This window comes from Talpa europaea (assembly GCF_964194135.1).
Source record: "Talpa europaea genome assembly, chromosome: 2".
Taxonomy (NCBI): Eukaryota; Metazoa; Chordata; class Mammalia; order Eulipotyphla; family Talpidae; genus Talpa; species Talpa europaea.
In genome coordinates this window covers 5550934-5577332 of record NC_140068.1, presented here as the reverse complement: position 1 = coordinate 5577332, position 26399 = coordinate 5550934, and the positions used below count along the sequence as shown (strand labels likewise).

Here is a 26399-nt window from a genome sequence, read left to right as displayed (position 1 = left end):
CTGACCACCGAGCCTCTCCTTCAGCGCCCAACACAATGGAAAGGAAGAAACTGCCTGTTTAACTAAGTATGTCATGTCTCCCTCAAAAGACTGTGGTGTCCTCTAAGTCATACTTAGCACCTGCTCAGGGCTCCACGGTGTAGACACTAGATCATTATTTTAGAATAAGTGAATGGATGAAGGGAGGCTCTTTTTCCTGCTGCCTCTGACTCACTCCACAGTCTTCTCTCTCCTCTGAGGACCAAACGCCCTCTGCGCGGGAGCTGGCTGGCTTCCACCGAAGCCCTCACCTGGTGGTGGGTTGGTGCAGGAAGTCCACAGATCCTCCCCAGACCCCCACTCCTTCCACCCCCCCAAGCCCCAATACCCCCAAGGTACCCCCTCTCTGCCTGTGCGTCCCTGATAGCATTAACAATCCCGAAACCATGGGTGCCCCACACAGCCAGAAGCCCAGACAGGAGAACAGGCTTTTGGCTCCCAGAGTGTTCTAGGACAGACTTCCTGATAACTATCACCTTCTATATACTGTGGCAGAAATATACACTGAAGTTCCCACCCTCCTACTTGTCCAATAATCTTTAGAGAATCTAGATTTTAGACACTGACTCTAATGGCCTTCCAAAATTTCTGATTCATTTCTTAACCAATGTCAAAGCAAGGGAAAAAAATAAGGAAATAAGCAAAAGACAATAAAGAAAATTAAAAAAGAATAAAAAGAAGCAAGTATCAAATACAGTAAGTCCTCACTTAACATAGCAAATGGGTTTTTGGAAACTGTGACTTTAAATGAAACAGTGTAAAACAAAACCAACTTGACCCTAAGCTAATTGATACAAACAAAAGTTAAGTTCCTACAGCATATTTCTGGTCACAAAAACATCACCAAACTTGTAAATAAAAACACCAATGTTTCCAATATTAAACAATCATTTGTAATCATTCACTCATTTTCCAATCCTCTTATTCCAGTTCAGGATCACCAGCGGCCAGAGTGCCGGCAGAATAGGCCCTGGTGTATTATTCAGTACGGTATCCTCAGTGTCTACAACAGTGCCGGGCGCATAGTAGGCACTCATGAAAGACATGTTGAATATTAATAAATGAATGAATGGTTCAACTACAAAGTTGTGTGCTAGAGAGCAAACCTTTGAAAACAGTTCTATTTTACCCTCATACCAAACACATATCCTAGCCCAGGATGGGCATCTCCGTAAATGTCTGCTGAATGGATATACATTCAATGTCCAAAAGAATGAATGAGTTGATAGATGGAGTGTGAATGGCTGGATGCATGGGGGAGGTGGCAGTGATGAATGGATAAATGAAAAGTTGCATGGATGGATGATGGATGGTTGGTGGATGGATGGATGGATGGATGGATGGATGGATGGATGGATGGATGGGTGGTAGATGGGTGGATGGAAGGATGGGTTGATGGATGGTAGATGGGTGGATGGATGGTAGATGAGTGGATGGATGGATGGTGGATGAGTGGATGGTGGATGGGTGGTTGGTGGATGGATGGATGGGTGGATGGGTGGTTGGTGGATGGATGGATGGGTGGATGGGTGGTTGATAGATGGGTGGATGGATGGAAGGATGGGTAGACGAGTGGATGGTGGATGGGTGAAAAGTCTTCTTCCTCTCTGGTAACATCTCTGAGGTTAGCATATCAAAGATAAAGAAATCTGGCTGAATTTATTTACTTAATTCTAACTGCACATTATTGTTGCTAAACAACAGTCCACTGGAACAAGTATAGGTGAAACTCCACTCACCTCTTGTAAATAAAAAATAGCAATATAAGCTTTAGAAGCTATAGCAGATAGAAATTTGACCAAGGTACATAGGGGCGGAAAGACCAAGAATTATTCGTGTAAATCTTGCTGGCTAAAGACACAAGTGAAAAACAACTATGAAATACTTACCTTGAGGGAATCAAAATCATAACCGCTATTCTTTGTTAGGGTGAAGGTCTCTTCCTATCTCACAGTTTTTTCTGTACCTTATTATGAAAATATCTTGGCTAATAAATTTGCAATCATTTCTTCAACTCATCCTTCTCAGCTTATTGTCACACCCTGTACAACAGTTAATCTCAAGGTTTTACATCCTAGATGTACTCTGGGGAATTACATTAACCCACTTCTCTGTAACTTCAGTATCTTTAAGACTCTGTAATCTCGCTGATACGTCATTTCAGTTTACTTGATAATGAGAAAACACTAAGATGTTTTGTCTTGCCTTCTCCTCTGTTGTGACTATAATAAATAACTCATTTCTAAAATTAGCATAATGTGAAATTTTCCTCTGAGACTTTTTAAGCAACTATCAGGCTCTCTTTGTTTATTTTTTTAAAGTACAGTTTTTCTATTTTTTTAAAGATTTATTTCTTTATGCATACAAGAGCTGGGGTACAGGCCAGAGGTGTGGGGGGGTGAGAGGATTCACCGGAGACAGAGTGGGGAGCAGAACAGGTAGATGGACTGAAATCCACTGCTGAGGGGAGCAGCGGGCGAGCCAGGAGAGGTCTGCTGTACCTTGTGGGTTGCTCCCTGGGCGGCCCGGGATCAAACTCGTGCTGCAGAGGCTGCAGATTACCTCATAATGTGGTGCTTAACCCCTTGTGCCACCAGGGAGGCCCCCTGTTTATATTCATTCTTAAGGTAAATATTATTATCTCACCAGAATGTAAGCTTCAGGAGGGCATTATTCTTATTATTATTATTATTATTATTATTATTATTAACAGCCACCAGGGAAGCAAGTCTTATTATGTGAGGTTTATAATAAGCATTATCCCATTAGCTTATCATTTAATCCTGCCCGCAGCTATGTAAGACTGTTACCACCACCTACATTACATAAAAAGCACATTCAGGCTCTAAGGATAAGGAATTTGACCAAATGTCTCAGCTGCATTTTCTGGTTCCTCTCCCCTCCCCCAGCCTCCTCCACTCCTCTCCCAGCCAACTCTGACCTCTACGAATCTTGCTCACACAACTCAGCCACATGGTCTGCTTCCCGGACTTAAATGGGCCTCCCCAACACGTAATCTAAATTGGTTTCCAGTGTTATTTGCTCTCAATGCACCCACACTTAGCCTTCATACTATTACCAGTAGGAACTATTATTTACTTAGATGATTATTTACTTACTCTCTATGTTCCCCACTACAAGGTGAAGAGACCACGCAGGCAGGATACACGCTGTGTCCCCAGTGACTGGGTAGCAAGAAGTATCTTCAGAGTGAACAAGGAATGAACGGAATGCGTATTCAGAGTTCAAGCCAAGGCCTGTCTCACTCCAAAGTCCATGCTCTTAGTTGCTGTGTTATTGTCCCTCAGACCCCCGGTTAAATACAGAAGCAATCACTCCCCCCTAAATTGAATTCTTTTCTGACCTTTACCAGCACCGTCTGCAAGTCTGGCTGTTTGATAACGAGCTGCCTTCCCATGAGTGTGTTACATTCGAAGACTTTATCTTAAGAGATTCATAAGTCTCTTTCCCAGCACTCTTTGGAAGATGTCTTCTGCTCTCTACAAATTCCTAAATGCTGCACAAGCAGGGTCTACACAATTTAGAAACTAATATTTTTGCTTAATATGAAGTTCTTTGAAGTTTCTTCTTTTTTTTCAATCTGTTCATGTTAACAAGACAACCTCTTGGGCTGGACTCAAAGAGCGATGTAGCAAATTAACTTCAGCCCTATTTTAAGAAACTAGCAGTTGTCAGCATTTGTATTAGATACATCTTTGGGGGTAGAGGGATATGTTGCATATAGCTGTCAAACTAATAAAGAATGCATATCTGGGAACACTGTCACATGTGGAATAGCTTCTGGGAGGGAACAAAAAAAAAAATCTCTGTTAACAACCAGATGGGACATTTTATTCAGCATTATCCTCTGTATATTTTTTCACTCTGTAAAGATCCTAGAATTCTTCCAAAATGAGGTTTTTCCACTTCATCTGTACTAAAGCACTCGATAGATTATTTTAAAGTGAGAAATTTTCAGGATGTAATATTTTAGCTCCTAGGCTGAGTGGTGTCCCTCAAACATCAGTATGTTTATTCAAATTGGCATCACAGGAATATCTTCCTTAGAATGGACTTAAAATAAAGTTAATCCCCTCTCCCCAAAGAGCTGCTGGCTATGAGATCAGAGTGAAATACGTAATGGGTGTGCTAACATTAGCAGACCATGAGCTTGAGCTGCAACATCAGAATCGCTCAGGCTGGGTCACTTCAACAGACATTTCTCTCTCATGGTCTGGAAGTTTGGAGGCCCAAACTCAAGGTTCCCCTGATTGAGTTCCTGGTGAGGGCTCTCTCTTCCTGACTTGCAGATGGTGTCACATGGCCAGAGAGTTCAGGTCTCTCTCCTTCTTCAAAGGACACTAATCCCATTATGGGGTCCCACCCTCATAACTTCATCTAATCCAGTAACTACCAAAGGTCCTATCTCCAAACATCATCACATTGAGAATTAGGATTTCAGCATATGCGTTTGGAAACCCAACACACACACATACACACACACACACACAACTGCAAGTTGAGTTGCATGGAGTGGAAATAGGTTAATCCAAAGTGTAGGCAGTTGTGGGAGTATTAGGGTTTAAGACATCTGGTCCACATTCCATTCATCAACTAACCACCCTGATTTCTTCCTACTCCCAAATTCATAGCTTTATCGCCACTTCCAAACAGGGAGCCTCCTAAAGTCTCTGGGAAGAACAATTCTACCTCCACTGCTATCAATCCCTAAGTCATTTATTCCTCATCAGGATGCTACTGCCTTTGTATTTTCCAGAATAGTCAAAAAAATAATAATAATAAATAACAATAATTTGCCTTATTTCCAGATACATTGAGGAATGGTCTTTTTTTTTGTTCTTGTTTTAATGGAATGTAGAGAAGCAGAGGACATACACACATGTACACAGTATTAATGCTCCTATTTTTATAAAGAGAATGCTGAGGCCCAGAGAGTTGGGTAATATCCTACAGGGCTCACTTTTGGCATATGGTGAGGCTGGATAGATGCCATATCTTCTAACTTACTAAGTTACATGTGTTTTTGTTATAAACTTCCTCAAGTTATTTTGAATCTTTGCTTAGTTTATTAATATTTTTTAGAAAATTTGAGGTAGAAACAAACCTTACAACATAAACTAGGCTTCCAGAGACTAAGTGATGAGTTCAAGATAACAAAGTTAGTTTATGTCAGATCTCCTGGCAACCAAGTTAATATTCTTTTCAGACCAAAAAATATTTGCTCAGTAAGTGAGTAAATTAAAGAATAAATGATTTAATTAGGTACCTACAGCAAGAAGGATTTATTCTCTTTATAGCCTTTCAATTTCCCTGTCTACTCTCAACTATCACATAAAATTCAATATTAAATTCATTCAACATTAACTCAAAATTCAAATAATTTAAAAACTCCCACTCTCTCCCTAGAAGACCTTACTTTACTGGCCTCCCTTTATTCATGACCTCGGGCGCCTTCTATCTGCTGATTACTCCCAAACATGTGATGACCCCCAGGTAAAACCTCTCTTTGGGCTCAGAATCTATCTAATTGCCTATCAGTTATAACCTGAACACCATGCAGGCACCTCACACCCAAAACACCCAAAACCAAATTCATGTAACTTCCTCCAACCTGTCTTTTCTCCATGGCAGTGAATGGTACCAAATACCCACCAGCTCTCAAGCCAAGAACCAGAGCTTCACCATCTCTCCCTTCTTCCTCCCTGTTCCAACACATCTGCCCTGTTCACCCTCAATTGTTTTGTCCACCGTCCAAGTCTAGGTGACCACAACAGCCTCCTAACAAGCTCTCGCCATCAGAATTACTCCCCACCCTCACCCACCAGGAGTCTCCAGTCCATTTGTAGCCAGAGCGATCTTTTTATTTTTTTAATGCAGAACTGTTTCATGTATCCCCAGGCTTGAGATCCTCCAGTGGTTCCTCCTTGTCCCTAGAAGCAAACTTGACCCCTACCGACCTCATCAACTTCATCTCCCACTGCTGTTCTTGGCTCATGGTCTCACCAGCCTTACGGCCTGAGAGGGCTCCGCTTCTTCCCAATAGATAGCCTTCACCCACACATTGTGCCATGGAGAAAGCTCACCCATCACCCTCAACCCAATCCTTCACCCAGTTAACTCCTACTCACTTTCCAAAGCTGACTTTACACTTCAGTTCCTGGGAGAAGAATGTTCTGCTCCGCACCCCACAAGCCAACAGTCACTTATTCTCCTGGCTTGACTTGACTCTCATCTCCCACAGACCACTCACCTTTCTCTGACTCATCTAGCCCTGCTAAATCAGTCCCTATGTGGCTCATTCTCCTTTGCCCACTCCTTGACTTGGTATTTCCACGGGGTTCTGTCCTTATACTCCCTCCTCCCAACTCACTGGCCTATTTCATGCCCTCCTAAGATTTCAACCACTTCCAATATCTGATGGACCTCAAATCTGCATCTCCTGCTAGAGATTCTTGTTTCCACCTGTCACTGAACATAACCTGCATGTCCTGTGGATTCTGTAAAGTCATTATCAGCGCCTTCCTGGTGGCCTAGGGGTTAAGTCTCAGTGCAATCACAGCTGCGGCCTGAGTTCCATCCCCAGCCAGGGAGGTGACCCACATGGCACAGCAGACCTGTCCTGGCTCACCTGCAGCTCCCCTCAGCAGTGTATTTCAGTAGATCCACATGTTCTGCTTCCCACTCTGTCTCTGGTGAATTTTCTCATTCCCTACATCTCTGGCCTACACCTTAGTTCGTCTCACAAAAATTAAAAAAAAAAATTTTTAAAGTCATTATCAGCTCACTGCCACCATCACCACCAAAGCCCCCAGTCACGTCAGCAAAGCCTCCCCCATCCCCACCCTTTCCTGGTCTTCTTAAGACCCTATATAATTGTTTGCTTGTTTATTTTTCTAAGTCCTTATCTGAGACCAAACCTTTAGACCTTTATTCCAGCCCTACTAGCTTTCTCCTTTTTCAGACGTTTATTTATTACCATCTAAAATTTACTGTCAGCTCAATAGTTAGAAACAGTACCTCCTACTTTATAGTTCCATTTGTTGTCAGACACAAAAATTATTAACTTTTATTTTTATCTCACAGAAAAGTTGCAAGAATATGCCAGTGAGCTCAGATTTACGTTCCATTAGTCACCAAATTAAAAACATTTTGTCCCGTTGGATTTATTCTTCATCGTGCATATGTTATAACCATACTGCTGAACCGTTAGTGAGTACTCTGCAGACACCAGAGCCCCTAAACACTTCAAGCATGTTTCTCCTAAAAACAAGGGCATGTCTTTGCCCTCAACTGTCTATTTCCAGAAATGTAACAATAGAACCATATTGCACACCAATGATCCCAATCACATTCCTCAGGCCACTACAAAAGCATTGCAATAGATGTGAGGTATCTTTAATCTGTTTAACCCAGAAATATTCTCTTTCTCTTTCATAACATCAATTATGAGATAAGCTGGCACCAGGCTGCTGACAGGATGCACTGAGAAGACCACATCTCTCAGACAGAATGGCCGAACACCCAAAAAATGATTAACCTGGAACATTAGACATGCCGTAACTGAGGGACCTACAACTATACTCTTTTTCAACCCATGGCCCTCATTGTTGCCTAGGGCCTAACGTTGTGGTTTTTCTCTAGAAGCTCTCCTTCCTGGCATCCTTTATGCCTCCCTGAGAGCCCTCCCACCGTCCCAATCCAAAGTAACCCCACCCTTCACCCACCAACTCTACTCTCTTATCCCACTTTATTTCCTCTTCATAGCTTTTACCACACAGTTTATCTACCTCTTCCATCAGAATATAAGTTTCATGCAAATGGGATTTATTGAAAAAAAGGGCCTGCTTTAGAACTAACCCTCAGTTTTGGGTGCTGAAGGAAAGAGTTGGTGCTAACACAGTCTCAGACTCAATGAATATTTGACAATGGGTGACAAATACAATGTATGATTCATTAATCAGAATATTTCTGGTTTAGCGTTCCTCCCAACTTCTCATTTTTGCTAACCCCAAACATTCACAAGATTTCAACATTAAGACATTCTTTTTAAGTATCCTCTACTGCTATCCATTTCTTCTACCCTGAAATACATGAGACTTAGAGAGATGGGACCATTACAGACCTTTCAATGGTTCCTTTTGCCTAGAGGTTAAACTATGATGATCTAAATATGTTCAAAAACTACATTTCATCAAAGTAAAAGGGAATGTTCAAGAGGAAAATCATAGGGTGAGTTCACTCAATTAAAAGGAAGTTATTTTACTTAGAAATGTAACTCGTGTATTCATTTGTATAAACACTATTGAAAACATTGTATTCAAGCACTATCTAAAAATACCAATAAAAAAGCTATCACCAATAAGCTGCACTCACATCAGTAAGAGAAAGAGTGTTAAGAACCATCTCAGCAATGTCTTTGAACTACTCTGTCTTAGATCAAAGCCACCAAAGCACCAATTTCAAAGAGAAAGAATTGGAAGCAAAACAAAGGAAAAAAAAACCTTGAGTGAAGAACATAACATAAATAATTCCAAATGCAGCAAATGTTACTCCCCTCTTCAATTAACATTTTTTTAAGTTGTCCTTGAACATGAGAAAAAAAGTAAGTCCTTCTAATTAGCCAAGTCAGCTCGAATACAACCAAAAGTGTTCATTACTGTTTGAAATACACTGCGCACTCTATTTGCTAACATTAAGTAGATACACACACAATCTTAAAAATGTGCAAAGAAAAACTCACTCTCTCTTTGATGTTCAGAAAGTTCTTCTCTCCTACCTGCCCTGTGAATGTTTTCCCTCAAAGTAGAAGGTTAAAGAATAATAACATCAGAAGAAGCTAAGTTGTAGTAAAAACAAAGCTGGATGTGCAAATGAATTATACAATAATCTTTTTTCTTTTATTCTTAAATAATTTTAAGCTTAGAAAATTTGCAAAGTTGTAAGTCTTTATATAATCTTTATCCAGCTTCCCCTAAAGTTAGTAACTTACATAACTAAGGTATATTTATTAAAATCAGGAAATTTAACATTGTTGTGAAACTGGTAACTAAATCATACTTTATTCAAATTTTATAACGTTTTCCAAAACATACTTTTTCTGGTCCAGGAGTCAATCCATATTCCTGTGCTGCATTTAGCTGCTTAGTCTCCTGCAGCCCTAACCTGAATGCTTTTGAAGAGTACGGATCAGTAATTATGCAGAAAATCCTTCAAGATGGTTTTGTATGTTTTCTCGTAATTGATGATCATTTATTTTTGATAGTATAAAATAAGGGAAAAACATAATTACTTACCTACTTCAACCCCTACCCAATTATACATTGTCTAAGATTTTTGTCTAGTTGATTGATTCAACGTCTAAATGTATTTATTACTTGAGCAAAGGGGGAGAGTCATTCTGTTAACTTTTACAATATTTATCCCAAATATTTTATGCATTTCTCTTCTTTGCAATGACTTAACCATACTTGTATTATTAGCTGTCTTAATGGCTCCTTTACCAATTTTTGCCTGACTCATCTGTCAAATACTAACAGTGGTATGTTAAAAATATTCTGGTCTAGTTAAAAATTTGTCCAAATTGCCTTAGAGATTTTTATGTCTGTAAATTATTGTTTTCTATAGCTTGAAGCCATGTTATTAGGTGCATACACATTTAGAATTTTTAGAACTTCCTAATGAATTAAAATTATTATGTGAATGACATAATAGCGTGTATCATTACAAGGACTATATCCCTAATAATGCTTTTCTGTATTTTGTATACTACTACTCTATTTAATCAATTTTTTTCAGTTATTATTTGCCACAGGTAAATCTTTTTATATATCTTTGTTTTCTACATCCCATATCCTTTTGTTTATATGTGTCTTTCATAAGTGGTTTATAGACCTCTGTAGGGTAAATGATTTTCAGGCTTTTCTGCCCTCTGCCATTAGGATTGCCCTGCCTGATGGGGCAGCTGCATTTTGTTGTGTTGCTTGCTTCTGTGGGCCATGACTGCAGTATTGAGATATTCACCAAAAGAAACAAGAGGCAGAAGAGAGAGAAAGAGAGAGAACACCAGAGAAGCCCAGAGTGAAGATTTGCCAGGGGCTTGAAGGCCTACCAGCCTCCTGGCCCCAGGGCCCCTCTGCCTGCCGTGTACCTGTGTAAGGGCAGGACTGGACACAGTGCAGGTTTTCTGATCCAGCAGACCGGGTAAAGGAGGAATCAGAGTCCTTAGTGGCTTTTGCAGGCTTTTATTGGGATTTACCCAGTACACAGCAGGCATGGGTGCTGGGGGGCAGGGAGGCTAGCAGGCCTCCCAGCCCCCAGCAAGTCTTCACTCTCCGGCATTCTCTCTCTGGGCTCTCCGGCATTCTCTCTCTCTCGGCTTCTGCTTCTCTTGCTTCTCTCTGCTTCTCTTTGGCTTCTGCTTAGGCTTCTGCTGGCGGCCCTGTGACGCTGCCCTTAAAAGCCCAGTCTTACCCCAGGTGAGTCCCATCTTCCTATGCCCACACCCTATTCCAGGTGCCTGCCATCAGGCATGCATTCAGGACCACAAGGATCCATCATCTATCCTAATGGCGGGAGCACAGAAAAGCCTGACATTTTCTTTACCCTACAACCTGGTTGCCACACTACATGGAAAAGCTCAATAAAAGCCTGAGAAAGCCAGCAAGGGCTCCAGCACTCTCCTTTACCCAGTCCGCTCGGATCATAAAACCTGCTCAGTTGCATTCCTGAGACTACAATTGGCGTAGTCAGCAGGATGACTCAATGTAGACAGGTGTGGAGCCCTCCAAAGATCTCAGGAGGAATTGAGGGGGAGCAGTGTTTGCCTGTGACAATGCTGGACATGCCATGGCAGTGCAGGTGGTGACCAGAGTCCAGGAGCTGCAGGAAGAGCTAAAGATGTCGCAGGAGCACAGGAGGTGGACAAGGTCCAAAAGCTGGGGGATGAGACTTCACCTGGAGGAGACAGCCCGTGAGGCCCAGCCCATGACCCCTGAGGTGGCCAAATCGTTGGGGAAGAAAAGACCACGATTCGGAGCTCACCAGTGCTGACACGAGGAGCAACGGATGGACTTGGACTGACAATCCCACCAGAAGGTGGAGGAACTGTAGCTAGAGGGCTGGTAGGCCTCCAAGCCCTCGTCAAGTCTTCACTCTGGGCTTCTCGTGGGTTCTTTCCTTCTCTCTCCTGCCTTTGTATTTCTTGGTGAATGTAACAAAAGTCCATCCCTCAGAGTTTCTGCTCTACAGTCTACATATAAGTTACATATGATTTTTCCTTAACAAATACATACACTGCAGCCATAGCCCACAAAAGAAAATACAACTGAATAATGAAACAGTACAACCGAACACAAATAAGTCCAGGCAGGACACCAACCTAGTGGCAAAAGACAATTACTGACACCAGCAGATGATCCACCACTTCTGCTGCCGAAGGCACTGCTCATTTGAGGGGGGAACCACCTGGCTGTGGTCTCAGCCACAAGCCACACACCGCACCCACCCCCAGGATGCACTCACTCTTAGACTGGCAATTCTATACTGTTGGGGGTAACTGCCAACCCTCAGGGTTTCTGTCTGCGGGTCCCTTCAACACTGGGCTTTCCTAGCCACCAATGCGACACGCAGACCCCTGCACTCAGGCCAACCCACTGCACAAGCACATGGGTAGGGGAATCCGTGGATTCGAGCTCCACATGCGGCCTCTCACCAGCCTCATTCCCCACCCATCCCCCAAGGACGGTTCCTCAGCTCCTCGCCCTCACTCTACAGTGAGCAGGGCATCACCCACAGGTGATTTTAAGAAACTCACTGGCCTTCTTTAGCAGACCCAGGCTGCTTAACAGCTGCTCAGGGCTTCCCAATCTCAGCACCAGCTTTTGCCTTTCTAAGTTGGCTTTTTCTCTGCTTGGCTGCAGAGAAATTGGCGAGGGCTTCCTCCCTCAGCCTCTCAGGTGTCTCTCATGCCTGCCCCTTTGTAGGATAAGGTAAAAGCATCAGGCTTTTCTGCCCTCCCGCCATCAGGATAGATGACAGAACCCTGTGGTCCCGAATGCATGCCTGATGGCGGGCTCCTGGAGTAGGGTGTGGGCATGTATAGATGGGGTTCACCTGGGCTAAGACTGGACTTTTAAGGGTGGTGTCATGGGGATGCCAGCAGAAGAGAAGCCAAGAGAGCAGAGAAGCAAGAACGCTAGAAAGCACCGGAGAGCCAGATAGAGTGAAGACTTGCTGGGGGCTGGGAGGCCTGCCAGCCTCCTGGCCCCCCAGCACCCCTGCCTGCCGTGTACCTGGTAAATCCCAATAAAAACCCGAAAAGACACCAAGGGCTCCAGGACTCTCTCCTCCTCTACCCTGGTCAGCTGGATCAGAAAACCTGCTCTGTGCCATTCCTGCCCCTTACACCCTTTCTCTACTCTGGCTATTGCCTCTCCGGGCTGTGGCCCTAGGGTTGCTGGGCATACACAGGCTGCTTTTGGCCATCAAGGCCCACTGGCCACCCCCAGATTCCCATCTCCTGGGGTGTACAAACAATACCATCCTCCCCCAGGGTCCCCAACACATAACATCACCCTGCCAAAGTTCCTCCGCCTTCTGGCGGGATTGTCAGTCCCAGTCCATCCGTTGCTCCTCGTGTCAGCACTGGTGAGCTCTGAATCATGGTCCTTTCTTCCCCGACCATTCTGCTGCCTTGGGGGTCATGGGCTGGTCCTCGTGGGCCGTCTCCTCCAGGCGAGGTTTCGTCCCTCAGCTCCTGGACCTTGTCCTCCTCCTGTGCTCCTGCAGCGTCTTCAGCTCTTCCTGCAGCTCCTGGACTCTGGTCACCACCTGTGCTGCCATGGCACGTCCAGCGTCATACCCATCTGCTTCGAATCATCCTGCTGACTTATACCAATTGTAGTGCCAGGATGGCACAGAGCAGGATATCTATGATCCGGCAGACCGGGTCAAGGAGGAGTCCTGGAGCCCTCGGTGGCTTTCTCAGGCTTTTATTGAGCTTTTACATGTAATGCAGCAACCAGGTGCCCGGCAGGCAGGAGTGCGGGGGGGCTAGGAGGCCAGGAGGCCAGCAGGCCTCCAAGCCCCTGCCAAGTCTTCACTCTGGGCTTCTCTGGCCTCTTTCTCCCCTTCTCTCTCTTGCCTCTCTCCTGCAGAAGCTTCTCCTGGGGAATATCTCAATACTGCTCCCATGGCCCACTGAAGTAAATAACACAACTTACAATGATATAACAGCTGCAGGTGCCCCATCAGGCAGGGCAATGCTAATGGTGGGAGGGCAGAAAAGCCTGAAAACCATTTACCCTACAGTCCTCTAACCCTGACAGAGACCCACAGCAGGAGCATCAGCAATAGCAACACAAGTAACATCATGTGCTTCCCACTATGATGCTTAAGACACATCACTTACATCATATTCCTTCCAAAACTAGAATCCTGAAAAACCACCAGATAAACCTATTTTACAAAACAACCTAAATTGTGTTAAAGCATCAGTATCAAAGAAGACAAGGAATGGCTGCAAAACTGTTCTGGGTTTAAAGAGACTAAAGACACATAACTAAATGCAACGTGTGTGCTCCTAAATAGAAAGAAAATAAATTTGCAGACAATCACAATCAATTATTGAGACATGTGGCAAATAGACAGTGAGCACCGGATATTATCCCTGAAACAATGTTGAATGCCCTGAATTTGATCACTGTATCTTGGCTAGAGAAAACCCTTGTTCTCAAGAAATACAACGAGAATATTTAGAGCCGGAGGGCTATGATGCCTGAAATTTACTTTCACTTGGTTCTCCAAAAACACAAATAATGTGGAAATACTACATTCTTCTGTACAGACTAACATTCATCATTAATCCCACTATATTGGGATAAGATATGGAACGTCAAATGGAGTTCAGATTAGTTTTATTTGTACAAGACACCTGGCCCTAATTTTCCACAAGTAAGCCAGGAGTTAGTGAAATCTAAACATAGGTTAGATTTAAGGCCACAAAGTCGCTAAATTCTAGATGAATCCGTCTAGTCTGCTGGAAAATCCAGTCCCTGGTTTGAATCTAAGAGTATCCCCCAGCGATGGATGGAGACAGGTGAATAGATGGTAGATCTGCGGGGATGGAGAGGGATATAGGGGTGCAGGGGTCTATAACACATACTGTATGGTCAAAGACACTGCTGGGTTAGCTTTTCAGCCTAACACAACTCTCCCCTCCCCAGCAACCAGCCTGACCCTGTTTATGGGGTTCAGGGGATACTCAACGCAGGCTGAGCCCGCAGAATCTGGGGTGTGTGTGCGTGTGTGTGTGTGTGTGTGTGTGTGTGTGTGTGAGAGAGAGAGAGAGAGAGAGAGAGAGAGAGAGAGAGAGAGAGAGAGAGAGAGAGAGAGGGAGGGAGGGAGAGGGAGAATCTGGAGCAACTCCTGCCTGCAGTCCCCAGGGCCTAGTGACTCCCGGGGGTGAGCCAGTGGCCCCCGACAGCAGCTGGACCCCGCGTCTGGCGAACGGCTGCCCCGGGGGAGGGGGGCGGGCCCGCGGGGTCTGCAGAGCCAGAGGCGGTTCCCCCCGCCCCGCCCGGCCCGGAGCCGCGGCCCGAGTTCGAGCCCCGACGCGTGCTCGCTGGGGGGGCCCGGGCGCCGGCCCCGGGGCAGGTCCGCGGCGGCTGCGGGAGGGGCCTGCGCCTCCGCGGGGCGCCGGGAGAGGGGGGCCGGGGCACCCCGGGGACCGTACCTCGGGCGCGGGCGACCAGGCGCCGACGGCGGCGTCGCGGGCGGGGTCCCGGCGCCTGGGGCCGGAGGGGCCGCCGTGGCTCATGCTGGCGGGGGCCGGGGCCGGGGGGCGGGTTCGGGGGGCCGGGGGACACCCGGGGGGCCGGGACCCACGGCCAGGCCGGGCGCGGGCTGGAGCAGCCGACGCGTCTCCCGGGCAACCGTCAACCCCGCGGGAGGCAGCGGCTCCGCCTGCGCCCCGGGGCGGGGGGGGGGCGGGGGGGCAGGAGGGGGGCCGGCGGGGAGGGGGGCCGGGGGGAAGGAGGGGGGCCGCCGTCCGCCTCTGGCCCGGCTCGGGGCACCGGGCGGACCCCGATCCTCGCGGGGCGCCGCCCCGCCAGGGCTTATGGAGCGGGCGCCCGCCAGGGCGGGCCGGGGCCGGGCTGGTTCGGGCCGGGGCCGGGCCGGGCCGGGGCTGGGCCGGCCGCCCCACGGGCCTGGTCCTCGGGTCCCGCCCGGCGACCCGGAGCGCTCGGCATTTCCCCGGCCGGCGGGCGCACCCCGGGACCTCGCGCGGCGGGAGGCCCGCGGCCGTCTGAGGCGTCTGGCGATGCCTCCGCGGGGCCCCGGCGCGCGGTCCCGGCCCGCACCGTCCCGGGTTTCTCGACCCCCCAACCCGCTCCACCTGCGGGAGCCCCGGTGCTGGCTGTGAAGCACCTGCGCGCTCGCGGGAGCCGCGTTCCCTGTGCCGCCTCCTTTAAGTGAAACAAAATGATGGAAAATAATCCACGTGGGGAGGAGGAACCGGGCCGCCCTGGGGCGCGAGGGCTCAGCACAGCACCTGAGGCCATCGCAGCCCCTGCGGCAGGGTCCAGCCCCAGCCAGGAGCCGCCGGGCCAGACCCCTCCTGGCCCCCCGCTGCTCCCTCAGCAGTGGACGTGGTCAGGCTGCCTGCTCTGCGCGCCGCTGTCTCTGGGGAAGCCTCTCGCCCTGCACCTCTGGTGTAGCCCAGTTCCTGCATGCATGAATAAATCCATCTTTAAAAAAATTTTAAAACATGAGGAAACCATCACAGGGACATGAAATTAATTGCCCAAGAGCAGACAGCTGGGGGCAGATCCCAGCCCCCAAGACTGACAAGCACAGGGCAGGGGCGTGACTGAGGCCCCACAGCGGGTAGCAGAACCTGAAAACACAATCCGCACAACCTGGTTTTAAGGCCCTTGAGAGACCTGTGTGCCCTCCTAGAATGAAACCACCATGAGAGATGAGGCAGCTTCTCTTGGGTTCCAGCCAATGATCCTACCTGCATCCAGACTGTCTCTGAGAATTTCTTGGCCTTGGCAACTGTTTTTGACTCCACAGTAACCTTGCCCCATATGCCATCCGGAATCACCTCAACAAGCTCTCACCTGAGGCGACCTAGGGGGGAAACTATACTCCTTAATGGAAACGAAGGCCTTCAGAAATTAATAGTACAGTATTACCATTAATATATTATTAATACCGTGGTAATACTATATTCTTAATACTTGGACTGTAGACCTGTTTTCAAGTTGCAGTTTCTCCTTACAGTAGAATCACTGCCCCTTGTTAAACTTTCAGGGGAAGAACACTGCTCAAGGAAACAAACTCAAGGCGTGCGGATGCTAAGGGGAAATAAGTGAGGAGAAAGACAGACACGCATGACTCCTCTCATATGTGGAACAGAGAGAAACAAAGTAAAGGAACAGATTAAACCAGCCTTAGAAATCTGACTGCAGCACTGAGGCTACCAGAGGGGAGGGGGGAGCAGGAGGCTGGAGGGAGGGGAGAGGCTGGAGGACTATGATGGTGGGTGTGGTGTGAGAACATAAGTGTGGAGATGTGTGAAGCTGCACCTCTAAATCATCCACAGTGTTGTAAATGAAAGTTGTTTCAGTAGAAATAATTTGATTTAAATTTAATTAAATCCGTCTATCACACCCTCAAGGCATGTGGAAGATGCTCAAGGCATCTGAAAGAGCACAACCTGAGAGTCTCCACCCAGTTGTTTCAGAACTCATAAAGTCTCATTGTCATCCCTATGGTTAACCTGGTATCTCTTCATGACAGCAGGACATGATTTCAGACAGTCTTTGGAAATCTGTGATGGTGATGGATGTGCTAACTAGGTAAGAGGAACCTCTCGCAATGGCGTATATATACTGTCTTACAATTTTAGTCATCTACTACACCTCAGTAAAGCTGGAAAATACAATAAAAACAGTTTGAATCATTTGTTAAACAGATTTTTCTTTATGTGTTCATGGTGGGTGAGGTCAGAAAAGTGCTTGGTCTGACCCTGGCTCAGACGCCTTCGAACTTTCTCTGAGACCAAGACATAAACCAAATAACTTTTTTTAATATCATGATTAGTTTGTTGAACGTCAAAAAGGAAATTGATATTTGAAATGATAGCACTTACTTTTAAAATGAGCTAAACAGCGCCTCCCTGGTGGCGCAAGGGGTTAAGCACCGCACTATGAAGCAATCCGCAGCCTCTGTAGCAGGAGTTCAGTCCCGGGCCTGCCAGGAAGAAACCCGCATGGAGAGGCAGACCTCTCCTGTCTCACCCGCTGCTCCCCTCAGCAGTGTACTTCAGTCAGTCTGCCTGTTCTGTTCCCCACTCTGTCTCTGGTGGATTCTCTCACCCCCCACATCTCTGGCCTGTACCCCAGCTCCTGTATGCATAAATAATTCTTTTTAAAAATAAATTTTTTTAAATGAGCTAAACATCTTAGCATAAAGATCATTTCTGTTTGCATTTTTGATATTAGCTGACAAGTACCCAACCAAGCATCTAACCAGTTGTCCCTTGAGAATTAAAAGGGAGGACTCTGAGGTCCAGAGATAGGTCTGGGCTGGAACCAGGAAGGGACAACATGTGGACACCGTGGTGGAACATGCAGTGGAGGGAGCTGGGCTGCAAAGGGTAGAAGCAAGAGAAAGAACAAAAAATATACAAAACACATTCCAGTTTGGTCTTCCAAAAAAAAAAAAACTCCGTGTGTGGGTGATACATTATACTACATGATACCTCAGTGCAGACTTCTATTTTTTTAAAGATTTATTTATTTATGCACACAAGTGCTGGGGTGCAGGCCAGAAGTGTGGGGAGGTGTGAGAGGATCCACCAGAGACAGAGTGAGGAGCAGAACAGGAGGACTGACAGAGCTACACAGCTGAGGGGAGCAGCGGGCGAGTCAGGGGAGGTCTGCTGCGTCATATGGGTAGCTCCCTGGGTGGGGATCGAACCCATGCTGCAGTGGTTCCAGACAGCCTGATAGTGCTGAGACCTAACCCCTTGCACCACCAGGGAGACCCAGACTTCTATTTTTCTTTATCATGACCACAGAGATAGGAAGCTACCAGCTGTGTGAGCTAGGTCACCTCCTCATCCTGCTTCTTCATAAGAGAGGGGTGTCCCTAATTCGGTGCCAGTCTGATGCTAGTCTGAGTTTGGAACATCAGAAGAAAGATGTATGGGGTAGGGAGCAGGTGGCCTGCAGGAGGGGCCGTCACAGGCCAGCTGAGAGTGTCACAGGCCAGCGAAATGGAAGTTGTGATGGTGAGGAGAGGGAGGATTTGGAGGTGAAACCACCTGGAATTCCGGGCAGGAAGGGGGGTGAGGTCTGAAAAGCGGCAAAGAGATCAAGCAGAGGAGGGAGAGGAAGAGAGAACTGAGGTTGGGACACATTCCGCCTGAAACTGTACACAGGGAACCGCAAACATATTTACAGTCTTGAAACAGGAAGTCCTGGGCACATCCCGTTTAAACCAGAATTTCCAGCTCATTGAACTATAGTGATAAGTTTTACCCCGAAATATATTTATAAACCTAGAGCGCTGAGAAATAAGCAAAACAAACAGGAAATCTGAGACAAGATAGAAATGCCACCGAAGGAGTTCTCGGAGGCAATGAACTGTGACTGTTCTGGCACTTGCGCTTTTATTTTGGAGCTTTCTGGTGGGGTCCTGGGCTTATTGCTCTGCTTTCCTCCATTCACTTGCTTGTCTTGAAAATGTACGTATTTCTCATAGGAAATTTTGTAATATGGTAAAAACTTGGGGACTTCTGGCCTGTTTTAAAACTTGTCACTGAAACCACTCATATGACATTTTAGTTATCTAAAGATTGTTTTTCTAAGTGTGTGTTGGCATCAATATTTTCCTAAACAATTGAGTGAACTGTTGCCAAAAGCTGCAACCAGCTGCTCTAGTCCTCTGAGGGCAGGTGAGCTGATAGGACACAGACCACCGAAATCTGTCATAGCTTGAAAAGCCTCGTCTTTAACGTCAAACCCGGTTCTCTCTTAGACTGAGTTCAGTCGCTCTGTCGATTCCTATTTAATCTCTCTCACACAGGAGTCCTTCTTTAGCATGATTTGTTTTATCAATTCATCCTAAAACAAGTCCCCTCCCCTTTATTTGTTCTACTATAACTCAGCTAGTTGTAGAACAGTGGATCAATATCACTTCCAAATATTTTCTTATCAGTCTATTGTTTACAGTTCATTTTCTTTCATTTCCCCATATGTGTTGCTGTTTCCAATATACTTAATACTAAATATAAATATGATCTATTTTGGGCCTCCCCGGTGGCGCAGCGGTTGAGCGCTGGGTTGCCAAGCTGCCCACGGCCTCTGCAGCACCAGTTCGATCCCCAGCTGCTCCCCGGCCACCGGAGGAGGGTCCCACATGGCGCGCAGACCTCTCCTGCCGCCCGCTGCTCCCCTCAGCAGTGTACTTGGTCCTTCTGCCTGCTCTGCTCCCCGCTCTGGCTCTGGTGAATTCTCTCACCCTCCTGTGCTTCTGACTGTACCCAGTGCTTGTATAAACAAACAAACAAACAAACAAACAAATAAATAAATAAATAAATAAAACATGCCTCTATAAAAAAATTTTTTTAATAAATAAATAAATAAATGTGATCTATTTTATAACTTCACTCTAGGCCAAGCTCTGAGAACCACTGAACACTCACTTTATGGGAAATCACCCACTCAAGGACCTGCAGTTTCATAGAGTAAATTACAGAGTGTTCCTTTTATTTTTTAAAATTATTTATTTTTTTACATCATCATTCATTTTTAAACAATATTTGCTTCCCCTCTGCCAGGTGTGGTCCCCAAAGAGTTTCCTTCCCCAAGGCCCCCGTGCACCATCACCTCAGTCCCCTGTGCTCCTCCCCCCCCCCTCTGATCCCTCTGCCTCCTCCTCCCCTGCAGTATGCCTCGGATTTATGATTGTCTGTTTTTGTTTTGTGGTGTTTTGTACTGTTATTATTTTTTTGCACTGATGTCTTATTTGGTTCCCCTATATTCCTCCTTTAAGTGAAATCATCCGATATTTTTCTTTTTCCTTCTGGCTTATTTCACTGAGCATAATTCCTTCTAGATTGGTCCCTTTAAAAGCAAACTCCTGGGCCTCCCCAGTGGTGCAGCGGGTTGAGCACAGTGCTGTGAAGCTGTCCTCAGCCTCTGCAGTGCGGGTTCGATCCTGGCTGGCCGGCAAAAATCCCATATTGGCACAGCAGACCTCTCCTGTCTCGCCTGCTGCTCCCCTCAGCAGTGTATTTCGTCAGTCTGCCTCTTCTGCTCCCCACTCTGTCTCCAGTGAATCCTCTCACCCTCCCGCGCATCTGGCCTGTACCCCGGTTCTTGTATAAAAATAAATAAATCTTTAAAAAAAACTAAAAGCAAACTCCTTATCAAAAATTTAAAGGACATTGAACCTTGAACAACGGGAGGGGCAGGGGCACCCACACAGAGTTGAAAATTTGAAAATTTGGCTCCCCCCAAACGTAACTACAACGATCCCTTGGTGGTAGTGGGGAGGGTAGTGGTTTCAGGGCTCCCACTGCAGACACCGAAACCCATGGGTGCACAGGCCCCATGTAGCTGCCCCTCCACATCCAGAGACTCCGCATGTGTGAATTCAACCAACAAACCAACCAGCACGTGCAGGAGTACAAGTGGACCTGCAGAGTTCAAACCTATGTTGTCCCAGCTCCGCTGGACTTTAAAAATGCTGAACTAGGTAAATATAAAGGTCTGAAACATATCCATGATAATACATATTTTCTGGATTTATTTGATTTTTATTTGACTTTCAACATATTTAACCTATATTTCCTCAATGAGCCAAAAAGATTTGTTGTACATAATGCCATCCTGCATGGTGTTATTGAAGAAATGTTTGTAAAATTGCACAATTGAAATAGTTTCTTATTTAGGAACAGTTTGGAGGGACTGACAGGCCATCAATGTTCATATTTTTGTATCCCAAGGGGAGAAAGCACTTACTGGCAGATTGTGAGAAGAACCACCTCACCAAGTGTCTCTTTATAGGGAAAATGTCAGCCAATCAGAAGGTGATGGAAAGTCTGAAGTGAAACAAGGACCACAAGGGCCTTCCTTGATGCCTCTCTCCTTGCATCCCTTGAGGCTAAGCATCTTTTCCTGAAATCTTTTCCTTTGGAATTTTCCAGGAAGGGCCAGGAAACAGGACTCCGAAGGAAGTGGGATGATGAACAGAAGCTCACAGGACGAGGATGTCAATGGCAGGAGAACAGGGCAGGGGAACCAGCTACTCAAGTGTGTGGCCAAGCCTGGAAACTAACTTCTCACCCTGATTCTCAGGGACTGGCTCTTTGAACCTGCCCCCCAACTCCTACCCTATTCCCACCCCATTCCCTGTGTCAGTCAGTCAGTGGCAGGAAGGCAGATCTCCAGCAAAAGGGGCAGCTTTTTACAACCAACACTCACAGCAGCTGTGGGGCAAAAGACTGTTCCCATTAAGAAGATGGTTCTAGAAAGAGCAGCACCTTTAATCACAAAATCCAGTCTCATAAATAACTCTTCAGTCTACTTCTCCTTTCTCCATTCTCTCTATCACAGACTTAGAATAGATCATAAGGAGTTACTGTTTTAAAATCTGGGCTTTTAGGGCAAGTTCCACCCTTCACATGGGAGGAGGCTGGTTCAACTGAGCCCAGGAACCGAGGCAGCTCTCAGTGGCCGCCTCGCTGACAGCATGCTCCAGGTCCCACTTGGATTTACTCTGTGCAGTGTGGCTGGAATGTCTCTGGCTCAGAATTATGACATTCCAAAACTTGAAGATATTAAAAAGGATTTGGGTCAAGGAGTCCCCTTGTTCCTTAGGCTGACCCTAGCACTGCCTTCTGAACACACTGATTGTCCTGCACTCGAGGGCTTCTTTACTGTCTGAACCAGGACACTCATCTCCCCTCAGGATTCTCGGCTGTTCACAGAAAGTGTCAGGAAGTGTCAAGACACTCAGACCCTAACGTCACAGTTATGCTCGGAGACGGCCATTGAGAAGTGAATGCGGCTCCTTCAGTTCTCCCCGCGAGCTGAAGTTCTTGAAGGACCAATGTTAAAAATTCTTCCCCATTAAAACAAAAAGACAACCCACTGGAAGGCAAAATATATTTACAAATCAGATATCAGACGAAGGGTTACTATCCAAAGTGCATAAAGAACTCATGAAATTCAAAAACGACAGGCCAAAATGAGCAGAGGATCTGAACAGACACTTCTCCAAAGAAGACAGACAGACGGTCAAGAGGCACATGAAGTTACTCAACATGTCTTAATTTTTGGGAAAAGCAAATTAAAACAAAAAGATCCCGCCTCACACCTGTTAGAACGGCTATGATCAAAAGGACAAGAAATTAGAGTTAGCGAGGATGTGGGGAAACGAGAAGCCTCGTACACTCTTGGCGGGGGTGTAAATCGGGGTAGCCATTATGAAAAACAGGATGGAGATTCCTCAAAAAAGTAGGAATAAAGGGCCTCCCCGGTGGCGCAGCGGTTGAGCGCTGGGTTGTGAAGCTGCCCGCAGCCTCTGCAGTGCCGGTTCGATCCCCGGCTGCCCGGTGAGGGTCCCACATGGCGCGCAGACCTCTCCTGCCGCCTGCTGCTCCCCTCAGCATCGTACTTCGGTCCTTCTGCCTGCTCTGCTCCCCGCTCTGGCTCTGGTGGGTTCTCTCACCCTCCCGCGCTTCTGACTGTACCCAGTGCATGTATAAATAAATGAATAAATCTTTAAAAAAAAAAGTAGGAATTAAAATACCTTATGATCCTGCTCTCCCTCTTCTGGGTACTTATCTGAAGAATCTTGAACACTAATCTGAAGAGATATTATTATTCACCCCCCACATTCATCAAAGCATTCTTTACAATAACCAAGTGTTTGAAACAACCTAAGTGCCCATCAACAGATGAGTTGATGAACATGTGAAGTGCGTGCACAGTGGCATAAAGCCCTGCCCTTCACAACACCATGGTTGGACCTAGAGGGTAGTAAGCTTAGTGAAATAAGCCAAAGGCAAATACTGTGCGGTTTCATTCATAGAGGAGATAAACAACGTGAATGAGCAAAGAAAACAAAAGCAAACTCTTAGACTGCAATAACAAACAGTGAAGGAGGGGGGCAGTAAATTGGGAAAAAGGGGTCAATTGTATGGTGACAGATGGAAATTAGATTTTGGTGATGACAGTAATATAATATAAACACATACTCATGTGTGAGTCTGTGCAAATGAAACTTACATAATGTTATAAATCAACATTACTGAAAAATAAAACCAAAAATTGAGGAAAAATTCCTCCAAAAAATATAATTTGCCAAACATCCCAATAAAATCAACTTTCAAAAACAAATGTGGGGGCCTCCCCGGTGGCGCAGCGGTTGAGCACTGGGTTGCGAAGCTGCCCTCGGCCTCTGCGGTGCCGGTTCAATCCCCGGCTGCTCCCTGGCCACCGGAGGAGGGTCCCACATGGCGCGCAGACCTCTCCTGCCGCCCGCTGCTCCCCTCAGCAGTGTACTTCGGTCCTTCTGCCTGCTCTGCTCCCCGCCCTGGCTCTGGTGAATTCTCTCACCCTCCCATGCTTCTGACTGTACCTAGTGCATGTACAAACAAACAAACAAATAAATAAATAAATAAAATACATGCCTCTTAAAAAAAAAAAAATGTGGTTTCTAAATTAAGCAAAACCCAGCTTCGTCTGGATCTTTAAAAATGTATTATTTTGGAAAATCTCATGGCTTAGGGTGGGAGAATGTGCGATTTCCCTGACCTCAATTTGGACACTCTTTGATTTCTTTTAAAATTATGCTAACTTTCTTTTTTTTATTTATTTATTTTTTTGGTGGGACCCTCGCTGGCGGCCGGGGAACGAACCGGCGCTGCAGAGGTTGTGGGCAGCCTCTCAGCCCAGCGCTCAACCGCTGTGCCACCAGGGGAGGCCCCATGCTAACTTTCTTTCAACAACAACGTTTAATTCTTCTTAATAAAAAGTTTGTAAAAGTTTGCAAAAATTGTTCCTCATTTAAGGAACAGTTCCTCTGATTCATAAATTAGAGTCAATCAGAACTGATTCTAACTTCCTGCTGAGATTTTCACAAGTATAATTTTTGGAAAGAGATTTTTATCTTCTACTAGTTCACAGATTTGCCCTCAAATCAAAGTATCCTCTTTATAAACTTGTATTGCTAGTCATAAATTTCCTCTATAAAGCTTCCTCTAATAAAAGAGAAGGAAGCAAGATGTAAGAAGCCAAGTATTTAGCACATGATTAAAAAAAAAAAAACACCGTAGCCTTCTGAAGGACAGATGTCTCTTGCAATTATTCCTAAAAGTTTTATCATTGATACAAAATACTGGTTTATGCATGTAAAGTGCCTTTATTTCATGTGCTAAATCAACCACAATCACTGAATACCCACCTGCACAGTAGAGAGCAGTGATGGAAATGTATAATTTTTATCTGTCCTTAAGAACTTTCAGATTAGGGCCTCCCTGGTGGCTCAAGGGGGTAGGCACAGCACTGTGAAGCTATCCGCAGCCTCTGCTGTGCGAGTTCCATCCCTGGCCAGGGAGCTGATCCACGTGGCGCAGCAGACCTCTCCTGTCTCCCCGCTGCTCCCCTTAGCAGTGTGTTTCAGTAGATCTGCCTGTTCTGCCCCCCACTCTGTCTCTGGTGAGTTCTCTCACCCCCGCACCTCTGGCCTGTACCCCAGTTCTTATATGCATAAATAAAAAAATCTTAAAAAAAAAAAAACTTTCAGATTAGTGAGAAACTATGAGGTACAAAGCTGTGGGCCCAACCTCCATCTAGAGTGTATGCAGGGAGGGAAGATCCCAGCAGGGGGAGTGAGATGTGGGGGAGCAGGGTGGTGGTTTTGCGGTAGGGTATGGAGCAACACCTAAGGGGAATAGTAACTACACAAAGATGACCAACGATGTAAGAAAATAAAAAAAATAAATAAAAATTTTAACGCACTGACTAATAGAAATATATATAAATAAAATAAATTTAAAAAAACCATGAGGTATGGAAAAGAGAAAAGTCATTAAACACAACCACAAAAAAAAAAGAATGTGGAGCAATACTGCAAACATGGTAAGTCACAGAGTTGTATCACCCGAGGAAAAGCAGGGGAGGTAATTCTGACCAGAACTCCCCAAGATAAAAAAAGTCAAGTAAGAAATTCCCCAACTCCTAGTGCACCATGTTTCTTCAGTGGCCGCCATTTTGTTGTGCGTGTATATAATATATACTCAGAGTTGTGTTCATATCTATAATTAAACACTCTCAATCACTTCTTATACATTGAGGTGTTCACACATAATGACAGACATTCAGGCACGGATGCTTCTAGGACCTGGGTTTATGTTTCCCAATGTTTAGATGGCAACCACATGTGCAACAGCGCCTGACAGCTGTTCACTGCACTGGTCAGGTTGGGCCTTAGGTAGGTAGGCCGAAGTGAAATATGTCATTTTTGGACTTGGCCCCATAAAAGCATCCTGTGTGATTCTGCATGCTCTTTCTTCCTCTCCTCTGGCTACAACCTGACTCCAGGAGGTGACAGAACCCCATCAGCCTGGTTCCTTGAGTGTCTTTGTGGAGCTGATAACCAGTGCTACCCCCACACATGCACCCTGGGCCGCTGGCTTCATGAAAGTACACTATTCTTGTAAATCTCTGCATGCGGGCGTTTGTGTCGTAACACCCAGCATAACCCGAGTCGTACAATGCAGCGTTGCATTGTAAAAACAGAGACAATAAAGCAAAAGGACACGATACAGTCGAATTTTTGTGGGGGACTGTTAGAAATTTATGAATGAAGATGTGAATTCACTTTCTATTCTAAAAGCAAAAAAAAAAATCTAAATAGTGAAACTAAAAGTCTAGATGTAGTTAGAAGAAAAGGGGGCGTGATAACATTATTTAAGGGGAAATTCTTTTTTCTTACTAGGTCCGACCTGCCATCCAAGAAGCTGGATGCTCGCGCCCCGGGGGCTGTAGGTCTGGGGTGTTTCTGTCCCTGTGGGACGGAGCCCCTGTTTGTACTCAGTGTTTGAGCGCGCGGTTTCCCACAGAACAAGCCTCCCTTGCTCTTTTTCCCTTTTTTTCTCTTTCTCTTTCTCCTTCTGACATCTAACAGGGAAGAGAATATAAAATCAGAGACCCAGTGGCCAATAGGACAAAGCCTAACTTTTGAGAGTAGTATTTCTCATCCTGGGGCGATCATACTATTTGGCCTAAAGAACCCACTGGGCCATAGGAAGTGCAGAG

The 26399-nt window shown here is 45.9% G+C and overlaps 1 protein-coding gene across 1 annotated transcript in view; it reads right to left on the bottom strand.

Moving 5' to 3' along the window:
• CCDC170 (coiled-coil domain containing 170) overlaps nucleotides 1–14875 on the bottom strand; it is a gene marked incomplete at both ends in the record, with an annotated part of 72411 nt that extends 57536 nt beyond the window's left edge. The window contains one exon of the mRNA XM_084228798.1: nucleotides 14792–14875. Within this exon, the coding sequence (XP_084084924.1) occupies nucleotides 14792–14875 (84 nt within the window). The remainder of the gene's footprint in view (nucleotides 1–14791) is intronic.
• Nucleotides 14876–26399: the final 11524 nt, after the last annotated feature.